The sequence below is a fragment of the Trachemys scripta genome, chromosome 12 (assembly GCF_013100865.1).
Source record: "Trachemys scripta elegans isolate TJP31775 chromosome 12, CAS_Tse_1.0, whole genome shotgun sequence".
NCBI classification, from domain to species: Eukaryota; Metazoa; Chordata; order Testudines; family Emydidae; genus Trachemys; species Trachemys scripta.
Window position 1 is genome coordinate 4564309 of NC_048309.1, and position 18216 is coordinate 4582524.

Genomic DNA, 18216 nt, shown 5'->3' on the forward strand with positions numbered 1-18216 from the left:
ACTTTTTAGGAGGGTCAGGGCCTTCATAATTTCTTCCCTCCACATGCCCCATAAATCCCCTTAATCCATCTTTCTTTGCACCCCTCTCAATCTCCTTTCCCTCTACCTCTGTAATCAATGCACTGACACAGCAACACATCCCATGTAAAATATCCTTGTTTTGCAATTTGAGGCTTACTAGGAATGGAGCGGGACAGAGGACTTCACTTATTTTGAGGGTCTTAAAAGCCAGCAGCAATAGTCCATTCCACCCACCTATTCAGCTAAGATTTATCCCAGATATAAACATCACTGTAAAGTCCTACAAAGATGGTGAGAGCAACCCACTAGTTGCAAACCCTTCTAAAATAAGAATAGATTCCTAAAAGTGCTCTCTAGTAGTACAATGGCAGCAATTGTCATGGTCCTGAACCATATTTGCAATAAATGGCACTTGCTGTTGATTAAATGCCACAGCTCCACTTCAGCATTTAATCAACAACAAGCTCAATTATTTGCTTTGCATATATCAGTGCCATGGATATTATTCCTTCAATAAGCAATATAGCAAAATACATCCACACAGATTAAACTTAACTTCATACAGAGAGCTAAGATATGGAATTAATTTTCTCATAAAGGTCTGTTAGATGAGACACCAGTTCACTTGATGTACAAAACTAGGCTGTAATCACTAGGCTGAAGAGTGGATAGAAATTTACTCAAGCTATGAAGACCTTTTCCCCTTGAGTTTTGAATGAATTCTGGTAAGAAGTACAGTGTGAAGATTTCATATGCTTTCATTCAGAAAGGTGGGTTTCAATGCTAAGTATGGACACGCAGAAAGAACCTTTAGCTTCTTTCTTTTCCTCTTCAACTATGCGTCTGAAAGACGGTTATGTCTGATGGACAAATTCATGTGCAAAGTGCTCCATCTGGTGGTAAACACAAGAGCAGAGGCCATCAGGAACCATCAAGATTTCACAGAGAAAAGTCTCTGCTCCTCAACAAATTCTTAAAAGCCTCTTACAGTGGGAAAGTAGTCACTTGAGAGTTGAGTCAATGCAGTGGAGTTTTGTAGAACTCTGTGATATTTCTAATGCAGCTTTAAAGCAATTCTACTTGGTTTTGCTACAAATCTGTCACTCAGGCCAGAATATGTTGAAAGTTCTGCCAAGGACATTTTTATGAAGCGGGGCTGAGATTCATTCCAGCGAACCTGGGTAGCTTTATTGGGGAAATGGAAATGGGGCAAAGTGAAGTAGCAGTGATGTTCTGACAATGAGAAGGACATGGTGACATACAGATATCCCATTATCATGCTACATCATGATGTGCCAAGGTAACAACAGGAAGTAAATGCCCTAACATTACAATATACCATTTTTCTCTCTCCGGATTACCTGCCTTCTCCGCATTGATGAAGTGGGAAACCTCAGCTGTGCTTCAGAGGTACTTTATGAACAGAGGGCCAGATCCAGAAACTGTGCAGGTGCAACTCCACTTCCTTAACAGATTACTTTTTCCCATATCCCCACTGGTTTGGACCCAAAGACCCCTGCCTCCCAAGTACTCCTTGAACTCTGTGCTACCAGTGAATGGCCCCAAAGACAGCCCCCTTGAAAAACAAATCTGTTAATAATGCCGCACTCCACACACTCAGCACAGGTCTACGCAACACAGCTCTGGTGTACACTACAGAATTACTTTGGTATAACTACGTATATAGGTGCAGCTGCACCTATGCAAGTTTCTAGTGTAGATAAGCCCACAGTGCTTGAAACACTAGTGGCCACTTGGAGCTTTGTCTGTGCTCACGTTCTCAGTTGCCGTCTCAAAAGAGCTGTAGTAACAGTGGGAAATTTAAGAAAAAAAGATAAGACCTAGTGTAGACAAGGTCCTGGCTTCCTCAGTCAAAACATCCCCTTGTCGTGGCAGATGCAGCATCTGCACAGTTTGCCAAGTGCCCTGGGGCCTTTGGGGATGAGAGGTGCTGCATGTGTAATAGGGATCTTCGCAGGCCTGGCCCAGAAAGGCTGCTGCCCCCTTCTAAAACATACTGAGGGATGTGTATGTGTGTAACGTGCTGTGTGTGAAACAGTGTGCTGTTGTAATAAGATAGGTTAAATCCTTGTTGAAACTGATGGGTGTGAACATGCCCTTCATTTAAAATAGCTGTCAGAGACAGTTTAGGGGCCCTACCTAAAACAATCTATAATGGAGTCTGCTCAGAAATTAACACCACATGGGCAGAGGGCTCCACTGGGCCAGTGTGTGTGTAACACATGATGTATGTGTGTGTGTGTGTGTGTAACACACTGTGGGTGTATGTCTATGTGACACACTCTGCGTGTGTAACATTGTGTGTGTATGTAACACATGGTGTGTGTATGTGTAACACTGGGTGTAGGTCTATGAATGTGACACACGGTGTGTGTGTGTGTGTGTGTGTAACACACTGTGGGTGTATGTCTATGAATGTGACACACTCTGTGTATGTAACACACGGTGTGTGTGTGTGTGTAACACTGGGTGTATGTCTATGAATGTGACACACAGTGTGGGTGTATGTAACACACAGTGTGTGTGTAACACACTGTGGGTGTATGTCTATGAATGTGACACACGGTGTGTGTGTGTGTATCTGTGTGTGTGTGTGTGTAATACTGTGGGTGTATGTCTATGAATGTGACACACACAGTGTGTGTGTGTAACACACTGTGGGTGTATGTCTATGAATGTGACACACGGTGTGTGTGTGTATCTGTGTGTGTGTGTGTGACACACTGGGTGTATGTCTATGAATGTGACACACACAGTGTGTGTGTATCTGTGTGTGTGTGTGTAACACTGTGGGTGTATGTCTATGAATGTGACACACGGTGTGTGTGTGTGTGTAACACACTGTGGGTGTATGTCTATGAAAGTGACACACGGTGTGTGTGTATCTGTGTGTGTGTAACACTGTGGGTGTATGTCTATGAATGTGACACACTCTGTGTATGTAACACACGGGGTGTGTGTGTGTGTAACTCTGGGTGTATGTCTATGAATGTGACACACACTCTGTGTATGTAACACACGGGGTGTGTGGGTGTGTGTGTGTGTGTGCGACACACACCCTGCCTGAGGCGGGACCCAGACACCGCCCCCCCCCCGTCCCTTCCGGCCGCGCCGCTCGCCTGGGTAGCGCCGCCCTCGCGCTCGGCTCCCCAACATGGCGGCCAGCAGCGCCTCAGCCTCCGCTTCCGCCGCGGCGCCCCCCGGGGGCTCCAACCCGGCCGGGCCCGGCGGGGCCTCGGGCCTCACCGCCTCCATCACGGGCACCATGAACAAGAAGAAGAAGCCGTTCCTGGGCATGCCGGCGCCGCTGGGCTACGTGCCGGGCCTGGGCCGCGGGTGAGCGAGAGGCGGCCTGGGCCCCCCCCCCCCGCCGCAGGGCCCCGCCTGCGCCCTCCCCCCGTGGAGTCGGGCCTGGGCCCCCGACCCAGCGCTGCGGGCCTGGGCTTTGGAGAGCCGGGACTGGCGCAGTGTCCCTATTTCCCGCCCCCAACTCGTGTGTGTGTGTGTGTGTGCGCGCCCCCCCCCATTGGTGGGTGGGGGGCGCTGGGGCTGCAGGGCCTGGGTCCCAGCGAGGCCAAAGAGAGCCCCTCTCCTGGCACCTTAAGTCTTGTTCGGCTGACCAGACAGCAAGTGTGAAAAATCCGGACGGGGTGGGGGGTAATAGGAGCCTATATAAGGAAAAGACCCCAAATTAGGTCTGTCCCTATAAAATCGGGACATCTGGTCACCCTAAGTCTTGCCCACATGAGACAGTTGTACCCCTGGGGTGAATTTAAACCGATTTAAATGGTGTAAGTACTCCACGTCCCCAGCGGCGGGAGCTATGTGGATGGGAGAAGTTCTCCCGTTCTAAACCGGGGGTTAGGTTGGTGTAAGGACCTCGCTCAGGGGTGTGGATTTGCGTTGGAAATGTCTACGCTGTGGTTGGTATACTACCTTGCTCAGGGGGTTGAAAACTCCACACTCCTGAGCGATCCAGTTAAACTGACAGTGGGGCTGCGCTTCTGTCAACCTAGCTACCGCCTCTCGGGGAGGTGGATTACCGAAACAAACAATTTCGGCAACCTCTGGCATGCGGCTCACCAGGGTAAGCCCCCTAGTGGGCTGGCCTGGTTTGTTTACCTGCCGTGTTCGCAGGTTCGGCTGATCTCGGCTCCCACTGGCTGTGGTTCGCTGCTCCAGGCCGATGTGGGCTGCGGGAAGTGGGAGCCAGCACATCCCTCGGCCTGCGCTGCTTCCCACATATTTTTAAAAAGGAGGTGGACCTGGAGGAGTGGCAGTGTTCGGATAATAGCTGGTGGGGAAACAGGGAGCAGGGCTGTATAAAAGCTGGGTCCATTCTGCGTAAAACTGTCTCTTTAAGAGGACAGTTGTTCCAGCATCACATCACATCATTTAACTATGGGGGCCAGGTAACATACCTGTGAATTACAAGTTTGTTCTAAATGATCTGGACAAACTGGAGAAATGGTCTGAAGTAAATAGGATGAAATTCAATAAGGACAAATGCAAAGTACTCCAGTTAGGAAGGAACAATCAGTTGCACACATACAAAATGGGAAATGACTGCCTAGGAAGGAGTATTGTGGAAATGGATCTGGGGTCACAGTGGATTACAAGCTAAATATGAGTCAACTGTAATGCTGTTGCAAAAAGAAAAAAGCAAACATAATTCTGGGATGTATTAGCAGGAGTGTTGTAAGCAAGACATGAGAAGTAATTCTTCAGCTCTACTCCATGCCAGTTAGGCCTCAACTGGATTATTGTGTCCAGTTCTGGGCGCCGTAGTTCTGGAAAGATGTGGACAAATTGGAGAAAGTCCAGAGAAGAGCAACAAAAATGATAAAAGGTCTAGAAAACGTGACCTATGAAGGGAGTTTGAAAAAATTGGGTTTGTTTAATCTGGAAAAGAGAAGACTGAGAGGGGACATGATAATAGTTTTCAAATATATAAAAGGTTGTTACAAAGAGGAGGGAGAAAAATTGTTGTTAACCTCTGAGGATAGGACAAGAAGTAATGGGCTTAAATTGCAGCAAGGGAGGCTTAGGTTTGACATTAGGAAAAACTTCCTGTCAGGGTGGTTAAGCACTGGAATAAATTGCCTAGGGAGGTTGTGGAATCTCCATCATTGAAGATTTTTAAGAGCAGGTTAGACAAACACCTGTCAGGAATGATCTAGATAATACTTAGTCCTGCCATGAGTGCAGGGGACTGGACTAGATGACCTCTCAAGGCCCTTCCAGTCCTACGATTCTAAGATTCGTAATGCCTCACTTTCAGAGTGATTAAAACACATCTGTATATTGTAGCACTATTACTATAGGCTAAATCATGGCTACTGGTCTCTCACTATAGTGCCACGGGTTTTACCACCCGTTCTGATATTGGCCCAGCTCGAGATGCCAACGACCCAGTGGATGATCGTCATGCTCCGCCAGGGAAGAGAACTGTTGGGGACCAGATGAAGAAAAACCAGGCTGATGATGATGATGAAGATCTGAATGACACCAATTATGATGAGGTGATGCAACTGTAGCATTCCTGTTAGCTTTTTCCTCGTGGCTGAGGGAGGTGTCTATAATTCTGCTCCCCTCTACCCCAGCACACACACACTACTAACCCCCTTCATAATGGCAAATCTCCAGTAGAGGAGACAAGGGCAGAGTTCCTTGTAGAGGCACTTAACACTACCTTTTGTTTGCATAGATGCCACAGCGTTTTTTGTGGTTTTCATTTTAATGTTTGTATATTATGGTTTAATTGTCCGTACCATGCCCTGAGTATCTTGGGAGGGATATCTAAATAAAACATTAGTCTCGGTACTTTGTGGGATGCATCTTTCATCTGCCTCCAGAAATGAAATCTGAGCTCTGTTGCCCTTTGTTAAGGTTCCTTCCCCACTCTGAGCTCTACGGTACAGATGTGGGGACCTGCATGAAAATCTTTACGCTTAACTACCAGCTTAGATCTGCTTTTGCTGCCACCACCCAAATTATTTATGAGTTATTTGGGAAACTCTGTCTACCTCCCCCCCCAGAATATTTCCCTCCCAACTACTATAATCCTTCCCGGGGTAGCCTTGAGAGACTTCTCCACCAATTTCCTGGTGAACACCGATCCAAACCCTTGGATCTTAAAACAAGGAGAATTTAACCATTCCCCCTCCTTTCCCCCCACCAATTCCTGGTGAGTCCAGATCCAATCCCCTTGGATCTTAAATCAAGGAAAAATCAATCAAGTTCTTAAAAAGAAGGCTTTTAATTAAAGAAAGAAAGGTAAAAATCATCTCTGTAAAATCAGGATGGAAAATAACTTTACAGGGTAGTCAGATTCAAAGAGCCCAGAGGAACCCCCTCTAGCCTTAGGTTCAAAGTTACAGCAAACAGAGGTAAACCCTCTAGCAAAAGGAACATTTACAAGTTGAGAAAACAAAGGTAAACCTAACACGCCTTGCCTGGCTGTTACTTACAAGTCTGAAATATGAGAAACTTGTTCAGAAAGATTTGGAGAGCATGGATTGATGTCCGGTCCCTCTTAGTCCCAAGAGCGAACAACCCCCAAAACAAAGAGCACAAACAAAAGCCTTCCTCCCACCAAGATTTGAAAGTATCTTGTCCCCTTATTGGTCCTTTGGGTCAGGTGTCAGCCAGGTTACCTGAGCTTCTTAACCCTTTACAGGTAAAAGGGTTTTGGTGTCTCTGGCCAGGAGGGATTTTATAGTATGGTACACAGGAGGGCTGTTACCCTTCCCTTTATAGTTATGACACCCTTTGACGTGTCATTGTCTTTATTTGGACTGTATAGTTGAACCAGGCAAAATTGAAGGAAATGGTTTTTCCTTATGGGAATTTTTATTTACTGAAAGGTTTTGCTGTTGAAATGCATACAGTATGGGCAAGGGCAGGGTTGCTTTTATTTAGGGTTGTGTTAGCCGGATGCTCTTGTTAGAAGCGGCTTGCTGAGGTCTTTTCCTTATCCCAAATTATGTTGATAACTGTGCTAGATATATAATAGCATCTTTAAACTGGAGTTACTGTGTTTAAAATTCTCAGTTTAACGGCTATGCGGGGAGCCTGTTCTCAAGTGGTCCATACGAAAAAGACGACGAGGAAGCTGATGCTATTTATGCAGCTTTGGATAAGAGAATGGATGAACGGAGAAAAGAGAGAAGGTATAATTATTTCACTGGCAGGAGAGGCATTATTTGCTGATTTTAGTGGGAGGTAGGTCTAGGAGTCAGAACTTGTGACTTCTGTTTCCAGCTCTTCCACTGTCTCAATCTGTGTTCTTGGGCAAATCTCTAAAAGGCAACATTTTCAAAAGCAGCCACTGATTTTGGGTAGCCAATGTGAGAGATGCTGGGTCTGATTTTCAGAAGTGCTTGGCTTTTTGCATGACATCTTGAACAGATGTTAATACTGACTAGCTTCTCTTGCATATGAGTTGAACTGGCTGAGGTTTGGTGATTTAGAGAGATGCTAATCCAAAACTAATATAATTGAACTTAAATGCATCACACAACAAGTGAGAAATTGTTAGAAAAGTCTTCTAATCTGGATATTTTGTATGTTTCTTAACAAACGTTACTAAAAACAGTATTTTATCAGATCCATAGGGAGCTGGAGATTAAGACTAAACATGGATGCAAAGTTCAATTTTTATTCTATAGTATTATTGCTTGAGGATGCTGAAATATGCCTTATTTGACTAGATATTTAATATTCTTCTGTAAATCGATAAATAACTTCAACTTGCTATATGCAGTATGTGTAACAGTTCTCTGATATAGGCTTATGCCTTAAGAGCTCTGACGAGACAGGTTTCTTCTATAATAATGGTACTGGATTTAGTGTTTCTGTGAGCTTGACTTCAGCACTCCTTATTTTCTAGAGAACAACGGGAGAAAGAGGAGATTGAAAAGTACCGTATGGAACGTCCCAAAATTCAGCAGCAGTTCTCAGATTTAAAAGTAAGGAGATAACTGTCCGACACATATGAAGAAAATAGCCCATTTTAAGAGTGAAGAGATGGACGTGACTTTGGGCATTTATTTGCACTGTTCCTATTCTATAGTATTTTCTATACGGGAACTTGTTAAGAATGTTATGCATGTCCCCTGCCTTCAGACTAGAACTGATTTCCATTGAACAATAGACAAAAATGGGTACGAAGGTAGTAGCTAGTGATGCAGAAACCAATTTTAGGCTGATAATGTCTTAAGTATTGTAGTATGATGTTTTGCATCGGGGACACAGGTGGTTGTTTTTTAACTGGTCAGTATTGATTTAAACCAAAGTACTGTTGGTATATGCCATTAACAGTAAATCAGTATGATTGGTAGTTTGTATGTGTGTACTGTCAGGATTGGTAGGATTAAATACTTACCAGCCATTTAGTTATAGGTGTCTGTGGTCATCGCCATTCCTTCCTCTCTGCCAAATGGGCATATTAGGGTATTGAAATAGACACAGATTTTGGTATCAGATCTTTTTGGCTCCACAAGTATAAACAAGCCCTGCACCCTGAGAGTGGGTTGGTCTGGTCACCCGGCTGAGAAGCTGCGTTGCAATTCTGCTTTTTTAAAATGTTCACGATTGACATAACTGATGTGGAGGGAGAAAAATTTCAGTCCTGACTCTCAACGTTTTCAAGATGGACATTGCAGTTAGTCAGATTTAACTACATATTCATAATACCCTGTTAAAATTTAAAAACAATCGCTACCAATTAGCGAGGCAAAAATATAAAAATATCAGGTTAAGATCCCAGTCTGTACAAAGAAGGTTCCTATTAAAAGTATACAACTCCCCTGTGCACTGAAATTCTTTAGTGTTGACCTTTGACTTCAAAATGGGACCCCACTGACCCTGAATTCTCTGAAACCAACGGATTGATAGTCCACTAAACAATAGAAAAATTTACAATTTTTCAAACAACATTTTCTAGAATCAGTAATGACCGTTTTTTTTTTGTGTAGCGGAAGCTAGCGGAAGTCACAGAGGAAGAGTGGCTGAGTATTCCAGAAGTGGGTGATGCGAGGAACAAACGTCAGAGGAACCCACGTTATGAGAAACTGACTCCTGTTCCTGATAGTTTCTTTGCTAAGCACTTACAGACTGGGGAGAATCACACTTCTGTGGACCCCCGGCAAACGGTGAGCATGAAAACAAACAAACAGGGAGACGTTACCGCTTTACCCATCTTAAATTGGAGAAAATGATTAATAGTAGCTAGAGACAAGCACTTGCTGTGAAATGTGCCTTATTCTTAGCCTAGAACACATCCTGCAATTCCATTTAAAATAAAGACAAAGGCACTAGGCTTAACCCTTTCTTAAGTGAATAGCATATGGAAAGTCCTCTTTAGTACAAGAGCCTTTAGAAGAGGTTGCTATGTGTTGCAGTCCCAGGCTTATTGGAAACTTCTATTTTATTCAGCAAACTCTGGAGCTGAGCAGAATCTAAGCAAGAATAATCAGAGAGCCTTTTGTTTTAGCAAGGGAAGATTCTAAAATTCTTTTGTTTTAGCTCTGTTTGGCTAAGGGGTGTCCATAACTAATTTTGGTCAATGAACCAACGTATTTCTTATTGACTGAAACTTTTCCAAATATATAACATGAATTGGCGTCTAACTTCCCTTAGTGGCTGATGTATTCGATTTCTTCTAGAATTAAGACATTTCACTTTCAGTTGACAGGTCAGTGGTTGAAGTTTTTGGATCATAATTAATTGTTTAAATGGATGCAGAGTACTGTGATCGGCTGATGGAAGAGAAAACTTATTGGACTTAAATTGATATCAAATGATTATATGATTTTATTGCTAATATTCTTTCAGTTAATATTGTCATGATCATCTTTTGACACTTCTTAATTAAATAAATCTGAGAACATACCTGTTCTCATGTTTTATTGTTGAATAGTGCCACTTGATGGTCCATAGGAAGTTATTCAACTCCCAATATAAAAACCACTGTTCATACTGTGACTTGGGAGGCAATTGTTCAACTTGTACTGGCAATACTTTGGGGAAGATTTCCAAACTCATAAACATCTAGCACAGGGGTGGGCAAATTTTCTGGCCTGAGGGCTGCATCTGGGTATGGAAATTGTATTGCGGGCCATGAATGCCCGGTGGGGGAAGGGGACTGTATGGGGTGTAGCATGGGGGGGGCTCTATAAGGGATGTTACCGAGGTGCGGGGAAGGGGGGCTCTACAGGGTGGTACCGGGGATTCCTAAAGGCCCTGCCGGCAGTGACACTAAGGTTGTCATACCAGGCACTGTCACAGGTAGAGGCACCCTAGTTGGGCTGGGTGCAGCCCCTGGGTGGTTTCGAGGCTCTCAAGGGTGGGGCCGTAGGAGACCGGGAGGGGATTGGGCGCCCTGCTGCAGGGGGCGGGTTTCCAATCCTGGAAACAGCACAGTGAAGTCGCGCCCGCGCAGTGTGGCTCTGCATGCCAGAAGATGATGCTCATCAACAGAATTGTGAGGTGGGGGCTGGAGAGTGCTGGGCGGGTGGAGCGAGGCAGGCCCCCAACCCCGCACACCGGCGGGAGCTCGAGGGCTGGAGAAAAACGTCTGACAGGCCGGAAGCGGCCCCTGGGCCGTAGTTTTCCCACCCCTGATCTAGCACCTATTGAAACTCCATAGGAGCTGAGCATCTAACTCCCTTGAGTTCTGTTGAAAATCCCAGCATAAACCTTAATAATATATCTCCTTTTTTGGCAGCAATTTGGCGGTCTGAACACTCCGTATCCAGGGGGTTTGAACACTCCGTATCCAGGAGGAATGACACCTGGGCTAATGACACCTGGGACAGGTGAACTGGATATGAGGAAGATTGGGCAGGCCAGGAATACCTTGATGGATATGAGACTGAGCCAGGTAAGGCCACAGGAACACAATAACCCTGAAAGGTGTACCTGAGGTGTACCTGTTTTGTAATGAAGCCTGGTTTTTCAAAACTATTATTTTATTCTCTTTGGGATATTAAATAGTGAAAAAAACATTGAAAAGCAGGGCAATAATAATTAAAAGAATACCCTACAGCCCTTAGCTACAGGCCTGTTCTAGAGGAATTCTCTGGGAGATGGGTCAGTGCATTCTGGACCATCACAGAGGAGTTGAGCTTGCCAGTCAAGGCAGAAATGGACATCAGGTCTACAGAGTCAGTTTTTAGTTTGGTGCGATGGTTGTTCCTCTTCTCTTAATTAGTGAACCATTCAGTACACAACACTTACTCTGAAATGGTATCATGGAGTTCTATATTTATTTCAGTAATTTCAAGAGAAAATTTCATGCTGGTTCAGATGTGAAAAGCAGGGCTTTGGAGCTGTGCTCCGGCTCCGCTCCAGGCAAAAACCTGCAGCTCCACTGCTCCGGGGCTGCTCTGCGCTGCAACTCCAGGCTCCGCTCCAAAGCCGTGGTGAAAAGATGGCCTTTCTAACCACTAGCACTACACTCTCCCATGGGATCTGAAAGTCCAACTGTGTGCTTTTTGACTCTGTGGTGTATACTTGCAAATATTAAAGATTTGTCAGGCTAAATTGCACCCATTGTTCTGCTTGTCCAACCTATTACCTGAGAGGGATTGCGCAGTTTAACTCAAGGCAAAATTTGGCCAGATGTTTGCAACTTAACTAACAGTCCTGTTGATTCAGGTGAAAGAATCCGTCTTCCTTTCCTATATCTGTGTTCTGTAGTGCTGTCACAGAAGTAAAAAATGCACCATGTCATTAACATCAGATATGATTGAATACATACACAGATTTTGTTTTTACATAGTCATAGAATGTTGAATGAACAGCTACATTAAAGGCCAATGCCCATTAGCGACATACTCATGGGGATGTTTCTGTAGACAATATTACAAAAACTTTTTTCTTTTTCTCTAATTGTCCCTTCTCCCCAGTAAAATCAAATATTTAATTGTTACTTTACTCTTCAGCTAAATTCCGTAGTTAATCCTTTTGGGGATTTCCTTAAGCAAGCCAGTTTCATGTTATTTTTAATTGCAAGCTGGTACCAGTGCCATTTCTAGTAAAATTAACAGTTCTTATGTGTTTGCCAACTTTTTAAAACATAAAACTAGAGTGTATGTAATATTAACAAATGACGGTTCATGGGTAGGGTGACTATCAGCGTTGGTGCCTGCAGCAAGTTCTCGTGCCTTTGACAGTTCTCTTGACTGAAACCCACTCAATAGGACAGGTGATGTCAGATGCCCTTAACTTCTCCAAATTGAAGGACTTTTTGTAAGTCTACACCATTAAACTTTTGGTGACCTGGGTCAAATATCAAATGTAAATATTTTTCTGTAATTGGCATTGCATAATAAGTGCACTAGATTTCAAGATTGTAATTCAGTGGGAACATGGAAATTCAGTCCGTCATAGTTAAACATACAGACGCTACCTGGGCTATGCAAACCCAATTTACGGAAAAAGTTCCATACGTTTGATTTTTTTTTTTTTGGCGTGCGCGTACTTGTCAGAGATACGTTCCCAACTTACGCAAAATTCGACTTGTGCAAAGAGTTCCGGAACAGAACGCTTGCGTAAGTCGGGGCGCTTCTGTATCTACACAGCACGTGCAGGCTATTTCTGCCTGCTTTCTCACATATAGAGAGGTTTGATTGCATCGCCTTGGTTTCAATTCCTATTTTCTGACTGTAACAGGGTCTAGCTAAAAAGCCTCCTCTGTGGACAGGCTCCATCCTGCTTCACAGATGTTCTTCTTCTCTACTCAGTCCTCCCCTCCCTGCTCCTTTACAAAGTTACTAATGTTGGTACAAAACCTGTCTCCTCTGCAACTGCCATTTGGAACACCCTCAGTAACTTTCCCTTTAATTTCTAATCTCATTTGCAAACATTTTTCTCCTTTTGATTAAGCCTGTTAATTCCCCTCTCTGTTTGCTTAAACTCTGATAATATGGCTTAATTGTGTAAATCATTTTGGGATACATTGTGTAGGAAAGATGCTCTGCAAAATAAAGCTGCATTGTCATTTGTTTAAAAAAAAAACAAAAAAACATGGGTATAAGCAAAGTTTTCCAGTTTACTCCATTTTGGTTTTCATACCAGATGACCATGTAAGTTAAGAGAGAACAGTTTTTGTGTGTTTTCACTCTTAATGTATTTTTCATTGCCAAAACTGTAGTGCTCTGACTGGTAATTTCAGCTTTGGATTTACTTTCCCAGGTGTCTGACTCTGTGAGTGGCCAAACTGTGGTGGACCCAAAGGGATATCTGACAGACTTGAATTCTATGATACCTACACATGGAGGAGATATCAAGTAAGTCTAGTTTGGGGTGAATTGGTTTGGCATTTATTAATGGTTGACCCTTCTGCATGTAAATGGAAGTTTATATTTCTAATGTATCTGGCCAAAATGGCTTCCAGATGACCTTTGTACATGTCTGAAGGATTCCACTCATCTTTACTTTTTATTAATATGTTGTATTTGTGAAAATTGCTAGACGGATGGCATTGGAGACTGAAGTACCATAGGCCAGGTCCTGCAAGTTCTCCCTCACGAGCATACCTAGATTCCGGGCCTGGATGAGCTGCCTCTATGAGGGAGTACAGTCTCTTTACCCATTCGGTTCTTGTGTAGGCTGCCTACAAGCATGCCAGATGTGCTGGCGGCTTTGTGATGCAGTTACCTATCTGCTAGGAAATAACCCAATACATTTCACACATGCTGCTGATCAGTGACTGCCCTTAGTCAATACTGGCCTCATTTGACCTGGTGACATTGTGAAAATACCTATAGCCCAATCCTCTGTGACATCTGATTTAGTCATATAAAAAAGACTTACTTAGAATTAAAGTAGCATAAATCCATTTTCTCAGTGCCAGCACTAAAAATCCAGGAAGTTGCCAAGTGAAACCAACATTTACATGTGCAAGAACTTCAGCTCCTTTGCCTTAAGTGTCCGAAGTCTTAATAGCCAAAAATGCTTACACACTTGTCAATTCCACAACAAGCTTTCACTTTCAGCATGCAACAAACCACAGTGCACACGTGCAACTCCTCAAAATCTCACTTAAATATATGCAACCTTCACATTGACCTCACTTACATTAAAATATATTCTCCACAGTGTTGTAGTGGTCGTATATAATGTGTTACCTGTGTGTAAAAATGTCTGAGGTCTGAGTTAATTTATATCCGAGTGTGATTGTGAGGAACTGGGTGTGGGGAGCTTATTGGTGAAGGAGAGCTGTTCCTTAGCTTACTAAAAGCTTTGTGGTTTGTATTTTCTCCTTTACCAGTGACATCAAGAAAGCTCGTTTACTTCTGAAGTCTGTGCGGGAGACCAACCCTCATCATCCACCAGCTTGGATAGCTTCAGCCCGACTGGAAGAGGTTACTGGCAAACTGCAAGTAGCTCGAAACCTCATCATGAAGGGGACAGAAATGTGCCCCAAGGTCAGAGTTGTTTTGCCTCTCTGTGGATTATTGCAAAAATTTGTGAAAAGAGTGTGGTTAGTTCTCTTACTAAAAGCATATTTTCTTCCGTTGAGCTTTTCAGTATAGATTAATATAACCACTCCTGTAACTTATCAGAGGAGCTGGAATAGTGTGTTTCCGAAAGCTCCAGTTTAAACTTGTTATGGGACTTTTGCCACTGTTTGCGCTGATGGAAAGGGTGTCAATTTCATTGTTTGCTGACCCACAGAGTGAAGATGTTTGGTTAGAAGCTGCCCGGCTGCAGCCTGGAGATACGGCTAAGGCTGTGGTGGCCCAGGCAGTCCGCCACCTCCCACAGTCTGTCCGGATTTATATCAGAGCAGCAGAACTGGAGACAGATATACGAGCAAAGAAACGTGTCCTTAGGAAAGGTGAGACCTTCTACAGGGTTATAACAACTAACCCTTCAATTTCCTGCAAGCATTCTTCTAAAAAAATAATAAAACATAAACACTTTAGGGCATGGCCTGGGGTTTTAAATGTTATTCTTGTCATCAGCAAGAACATATCCTTTCACACTATGTGTGATTAAACTGGAAATCATTGCTGCAGGAAGTTGTTGAGGCTAAGAACTTAATAGGATTGGATATAGAGTTATAGTTTTGACAACAAAAAATCTGGAAGGGATATTAAACCTTGTGCTTCAGGACTTAAGCCAGTCTCTAACTATTAGAGACTTCCAAGAGGTGGGGTATTGTACTTTTCTCTGAAGCCTCTGGACAGAGGATTCAGGAGAATGGATTGGATAGATCTCCACTATGGAAATTCCTATGTTCCTATGACAAATAGTTTTTCTCTACATTATTTACTCAAATGCTTGCATCTTTTATGCTGTTGCCATCACAGCTCTCATCCATCTGCAGTGTACTGCCTCCTTCAAACTCATAATGCCTATTCAGTAACTAGCACACAACAGTATGATTGGCACTTCTCTCTCATGACTGATCATCCCGGTGTGCTGAAATTAGAGGTCTTGCTCATGGCACCACAACATTAATTCTTTGGCTGCTTGAAGTCAATGTGCCAGTCCCATTTCAGAAGAGATTAAAACTACCTCCTTGTCAAGTTGCTGAATCCTAGCATTTAAATTCTGTTACAAACACTCAGAGTTACTGCAGTTTTCTAGGTGTCCAGGGAACAGGATAAGGATTTAATGTCTTTGTAGATCTTTAATATGCATCAATTCACAGTATTAAATGACTGCATAGCATCTAGTACGATTACTGCAAGGATTAGGACCAAGGGAAGTAAATTGCCTCCTATCTGACTGTTGCAGTTGGTTATCTGTGATGAAATGACACTTGTGTTGTACTTGCCAACATTTGAATAAAAGATTTGCGCTTCAGCTGTTGTTCTGGAACTTGCAAGAGTTCAGATATTTATTTTGTGTGTGGCTTTTTAATTATGGGTTAGATACTGCAAAAGAATTTGTTCTGCAATGTGCTGCTAAACACAGCTGCTGCTATTAAACTGTGTGCGCCTATAAAAGTTGCAGTAAGTATTAAATAGAAAACCAGATGTTAGTCATATGAGAAAGTGATAGATTTCTGGATGTGACTTGTGAGCTGGATTATAACGATGATTTACAGCATGTTAAGTACACAAGTTATTTTTTTCCGTCTGATGTTTAAATGATTAGAGATATTGTATGTTCTGTGAGCAGCTTTCAGCTTTCAGTTCAGAATATTATCTGGTAAGAAGTTTGGTGTATAGCTGTTTATGTTGGTGGAAAAGAATATAAATGTATCATGCTGCTTCTAATTTCCACATGTTACTATCAGCTTCATGGTGTTCCTCCGCTACTGCGTCCTATGGTGCAGCACAAAACTGAGGCCTGGAGGTATTTGGATCAGGAATCATGTGAAGACTGGCAATTTTAACCAGTATTTACCAGAAAATAATCAGGGCTAAGTGCCAAGTAGCAGCACTGAAATATGATCCTGTAATGTGCTTCTCTTTTGTTTCTGTGGGTTGTATGATCCTATCACCCAGCAAACACTCTAGAGCGTCTAATGCTTTTATCCTCTCTAGTGAGGCAGCAAACTGAGGGCTAGAATCCATTTTGAGGTGTAGAAATGAATGCTGTGTCTGTGAAGACATGCTCTTTCCTGCCGAGTAGCACTTAAAGCTATCAAAGGCTGACATTACTCATTTAGAATGCTTTAAGAAAAGCTCCTGCCACTATAAACTTGATGAAGAACAGTTAACGTCCAGCTAGTCAGAATACCATAATCATTTTCTGTATGTATTTCCTTCTGGTTTTGAGTCCGAGAGAAGCTCAGGATAACAATCTTTGTCTTCCCTGGACCTTTGTTGGAACAATTAAAGGGACACCATTAACTTGAAACCTGCTCAACTTCAAAAACTGAGATTTTAAAAGTAATTTCAGATGTTACACTTGCCTTGGAATCATCTTTCAATTTTTTTGTGGTTTTACAATCACATTTTCCTGTTTTTAAAAAGGTTTCTCTTCCCTGTTGCTATAACATTCCCATATAAGCATGGGAAAGACTAACCAGACAGGAAAAACAATGAAACTGAATGTACACGAAGTGCATCAAATAAAAAACACCTGAAAAGTAGAGAAATATTCTGTTGTTGTAATCTTTTGGTGTTGCTTGTAGTAACAAAAGAACACCCTCTGTCATATCCATTTTTGTCAGAATTAATCCTTACATGCTTGTTTTTATACCTGAGTGAAAGATGCAGTAACAAAATGCATGTCCTAAGGAGCTAAAACATTTGTCATAATGTTCTAAAATTGATTTGAACCCTACTTAGACCTGTAATATTTAACAGCTCTAAAATCTCAAACTGGGCACAGTCAAGATTAAGTGGAAAAGACTTTAACTTGCACAGCAGTTGTCTGAAAATCAGTTTTGTTTGGCTTGAAATGGGGAAACAGTTCCTTTATGGTTCCTTTGCTTTCCTGATTTTTGTGTTCTGACAACTGTTGAAGCAGTTTCTGAAAGAGTTAACACAGATGTTACAAGTTAAGACTTTTGCAGCCTGTGGAATTTCAGGCTAGATTTTACTCCCAATTCTTCCATCTTGTACTGGCTGAAGAGAAACAAAAGGACCTTCTGGTTTGGAAAAATGGTACTTTTTCTCCCTCTCCAACTTCACTTTTATTTTTCAGTGAGCAAAACTGTTTTAAATTTTTTTTTTTAAGACTTCCTCTATGAAAGAAAAGGGATAGCTATGTTTGCAGAAATGATTATTGCTAGTACAGCATTCTCTCTCTTGTAAAAGCCTTCTTTCCCAAGATTCATATTATTATTTGACCTTTCTAGCCCTTGAGCATGTTCCGAATTCAGTACGCTTGTGGAAGGCAGCAGTGGAGTTAGAAGAACCTGAAGATGCTAGGATAATGCTGAGCCGAGCAGTGGAATGCTGTCCAACCAGCGTGGAAGTAAGTCAACAAATCTCTCTCTCCTTCAGATTAAGGATATTCCTATAGAAAGGGTCTGATGTTTACAAGCTTTGAAAAGCAAAGTTGACAGTAAAGTGCAGTGTGCGGATTTACCAGGCATTTTAACTGACCAGCAAGACAGGTCTGGCAGTATCTTTCTGGGTTAATTTGTACGCCTCAGGTGGTGGTTTTCAGCATGTTTTTACATGTCATTTTGTTGTGTACTTGTTATTGTAATTGTACATGTAAATTGAGTAATTGTACCCATAAATGGCTAGTTAGGCA

At 42.7% G+C, this 18216-nt stretch overlaps 1 protein-coding gene across 1 annotated transcript in view; it reads left to right on the forward strand.

The window, feature by feature from the left end:
- The first annotated feature begins 3160 nt into the window (after positions 1–3160).
- PRPF6 (pre-mRNA processing factor 6) overlaps positions 3161–18216 on the forward strand; it is a 34948-nt gene continuing 19892 nt past the window's right edge. The window contains exons 1-10 of the mRNA XM_034787090.1: positions 3161–3378; positions 5399–5564; positions 7096–7214; positions 7934–8012; positions 9021–9197; positions 10772–10927; positions 13243–13337; positions 14321–14477; positions 14728–14890; positions 17813–17931. Of these exons, the coding sequence (XP_034642981.1) occupies positions 3197–3378; positions 5399–5564; positions 7096–7214; positions 7934–8012; positions 9021–9197; positions 10772–10927; positions 13243–13337; positions 14321–14477; positions 14728–14890; positions 17813–17931 (1413 nt within the window). The 5' untranslated portion in view covers positions 3161–3196. The remainder of the gene's footprint in view (positions 3379–5398; positions 5565–7095; positions 7215–7933; positions 8013–9020; positions 9198–10771; positions 10928–13242; positions 13338–14320; positions 14478–14727; positions 14891–17812; positions 17932–18216) is intronic.